Genomic DNA, 2,893 nt, shown 5'->3' on the forward strand with positions numbered 1-2,893 from the left:
TTTTTAATTCCTCATTTCTGATGAGTTTATGATAATAAATAGATGTTTTTTATTTTTAGAAATGTATTTATTTATAATTGTAATACTTTTTGGACATACATGAACTTATAACACTATTTTAAAATTATTTACAGTGTTAATTAAAGTTTAATAATATTTGCATCAAAGTTAAAACAATTAAAAAGGAACTACATATTTAATTATTTGTTACAACTAAATTGTGTATTGAAATTTTATGACTACAGTATATATTAAATAATGACTACTATACAATTATCTATAAAAAAAAAATTACAACAGTTATGTATTTACAATAGCTTACAAAGATTATAATGTGGAGCGAATGAAAAAATTAAATTTGCTGTACTACTAACTAAATCCTCATGTGTCTAAAAAAGTACTAGGTCACAGGTCTACCAACTTTTCTATACCTGTTTTTCTGGTATTTTTGTTATATATTAAATCCCAAACAAACTATTTCAAAAATTTTAATTTACATATTTTGCTCTGATACAACATATATACCAGTGACATATAAAGAGTGAAAAAGAAAAACCTACTGAACTTGATTGTTAATCATCATGTAAACCTATTGATCTCATTCTTAAATTTCTCATTTTAAAACAGCTTCTATAAAGATTTTCTGCAATAATCTAGATTCATTTTATTGGCGAAGAAGCGGAGGATGCTGGCGGTGTTAAAAAAGAATTTTTCTTGCTACTTTTGAGGGAAGTTCTAGACCCTAAGTATGGTATGTTCAAATCTGATTCAGAAACAAGAGCTATCTGGTTCTCGGAAGATTCCTTCGAGGATGAAATCATGTACTATTTGGTCGGTGAGTTTATTGAAATTTCTTTTAATCAATTTTAACACATAATGTAGACTTATCTTGTTATAGCTTATTATAATCCTATTATTTTTAACCTTCACTAAATAGATTTTCAATTGTAACCTTTGGATTGTTTCTTTTGTTTTTATCTCCCAAAACACTTTTTTTAATTCAAAGTCATTTTCAATTATTGGCCAACATTAAACAATTATTTTGTTAATGGTAGAAAAGTGAGAATAGTGTAAAGATGTGACATGATTTCCTATATGAAATTCAAATTATGAGGTTTAAAGTACATGAATATGGGACAGTGGTCCCGAAACGTTGTACTATAATATGATAATTTATTATAAATTACATTCAATTGGAAGTTTATTGACCTCTAAAAATTTTATGGATTGACTTACCAGACTTCCTAAAGAGAAAATCCAGAACAATTATTTTATTTCTGGTCCACCACAACCATCATCTCCTTTAATCTACCATATATAAATATATAGATATATAAAAATATACTTACGTAATTATAAATTACTTTCTATATTTTATTCTAAAGCTGCCCTACATAGAAAAAATACTATACCTTTCTTCATTCATTTTCTGGATTTTCACATCACTGTTATTAGGAAATTTGTTTTTATTTTAAAACGATTAAAAATGCTGTAGTTGTAGAAAACAGTCTTAGCGACTATTTTACTTATTAGAAATGGAGTAACTTATTACTCTTAAGTAAAAATGCATTAACCACAAAACGCTTACAGAATGTTTAATAAGCAAATGCTAGATATTGCATTTTTACTCTATGAGCCATATAAATCATTTAAAAATCTTTTGCAGTAAGTGTAGGTAGTATGCAATCAAACAGTGTTGTCTAAAAATGAATGCATTATGTTCAAGTTAAATTTGAATTTAGCAAATATTTCAAATAGAACTTAATTTAGTAAGAATGTGTTAGTGGATGGGAGAAGGACGAATGAAAACAGTGATGCTGTGTCAAATACTGAGTTTTTAGGATGTTCACCTTTAAAAATTTTTGGAAAAGTTGATAAGTAAAAAAGCAATTACTTGTTTATTAAATAATATAATTAACACATTTTATTTACTTAGGATTTTATTTTAGAAAAAATAAGGATTGCTTAATGTAAAAATTATTAATGAAGTAAAATAAAATTTACATGTTCTTGGAATTATAGGTTCATGCTAGAAACTTGAATCAAAGTGCTATGATGTGATTCAGAATTGAAACACCTAATTTTACATAATACATAAACTTCACTGTAACACTCCCTTTTATGATACTCTGATGCTTGTATATAGATTTTATGTATGTAGTACATATATACATTCATTCATCTTATATCTTAAATGCTGAAGCTTAAATAATCTAGTTAAAAATACCAACTCTTTTTATTTGAAATAAAATTCAAGCTATGTATTAAAATTTGGAAGCGTATTTATTTTCTCAATTTCTTAATCGGCGGATATAATTAACCTTTTCATTAAATTAATCTTCAGTGTGAAATTTTATCATTAATACAATAGTAGTTTAAGCTATTGAAAAATAATTAACTATTAAGAAAATGTATATATATGAGTTTTAAGAAAATACCTATGTCTGTACAAACAAAAGGATTGTTTTTAAGAATCGTTTTATTAGCTTTACGACACTCTCCACCACTTAAGGTATTTCTTGGTAACCAGCATCATTACCAACTTTTCCCCCTACTGTCCTTTCTGTTGTTAACAATTTTTTTTTTTTTAAGTGTTAACATCTTATCTATGTTTAATTTTTGTTGAACAGTTTTCTTAATTTGAAATGTGCGCTTTGAAAATAAAAGATTAACTTTAGAGAAGAAATAATAATAAATTGTCCTGAGAGAGGAGTACCTAGAACAACATTAACTGTGGAATTCCATAGTAAATCCCACTATCTCTGATCTTAAAAAAAAATGAAGAAAGAAAAATAATGAATTTTGTTGCTTCCATGGAGCAAGGTTACTAGGCGAACCATAAAATTTTGTTGCTTCCATGGAGCAAGGTTACTAGGCGAACCATAAAATTTTG

The 2,893-nt window shown here is 26.3% G+C and overlaps 1 protein-coding gene across 2 annotated transcripts in view; it reads left to right on the forward strand.

Annotated features, from left to right (window-relative positions):
- The window catches only part of Herc4 (HECT and RLD domain containing E3 ubiquitin ligase 4), a 32,752-nt gene that overhangs the window by 23,519 nt on the left and 6,340 nt on the right, over positions 1 to 2,893 (forward strand). For both annotated transcript variants that reach the window (XM_014419124.2, XM_014419125.2), the window contains exon 17: positions 658 to 835. In XM_014419124.2, the coding sequence (XP_014274610.1) occupies positions 658 to 835 (178 nt within the window). The remainder of the gene's footprint in view (positions 1 to 657; positions 836 to 2,893) is intronic.

Source organism: Halyomorpha halys, unplaced genomic scaffold, assembly GCF_000696795.3.
Source record: "Halyomorpha halys isolate HHAL.00 unplaced genomic scaffold, Hhal_1.1 Scaffold218.1, whole genome shotgun sequence".
Classification (NCBI taxonomy): Eukaryota; Metazoa; Arthropoda; class Insecta; order Hemiptera; family Pentatomidae; genus Halyomorpha; species Halyomorpha halys.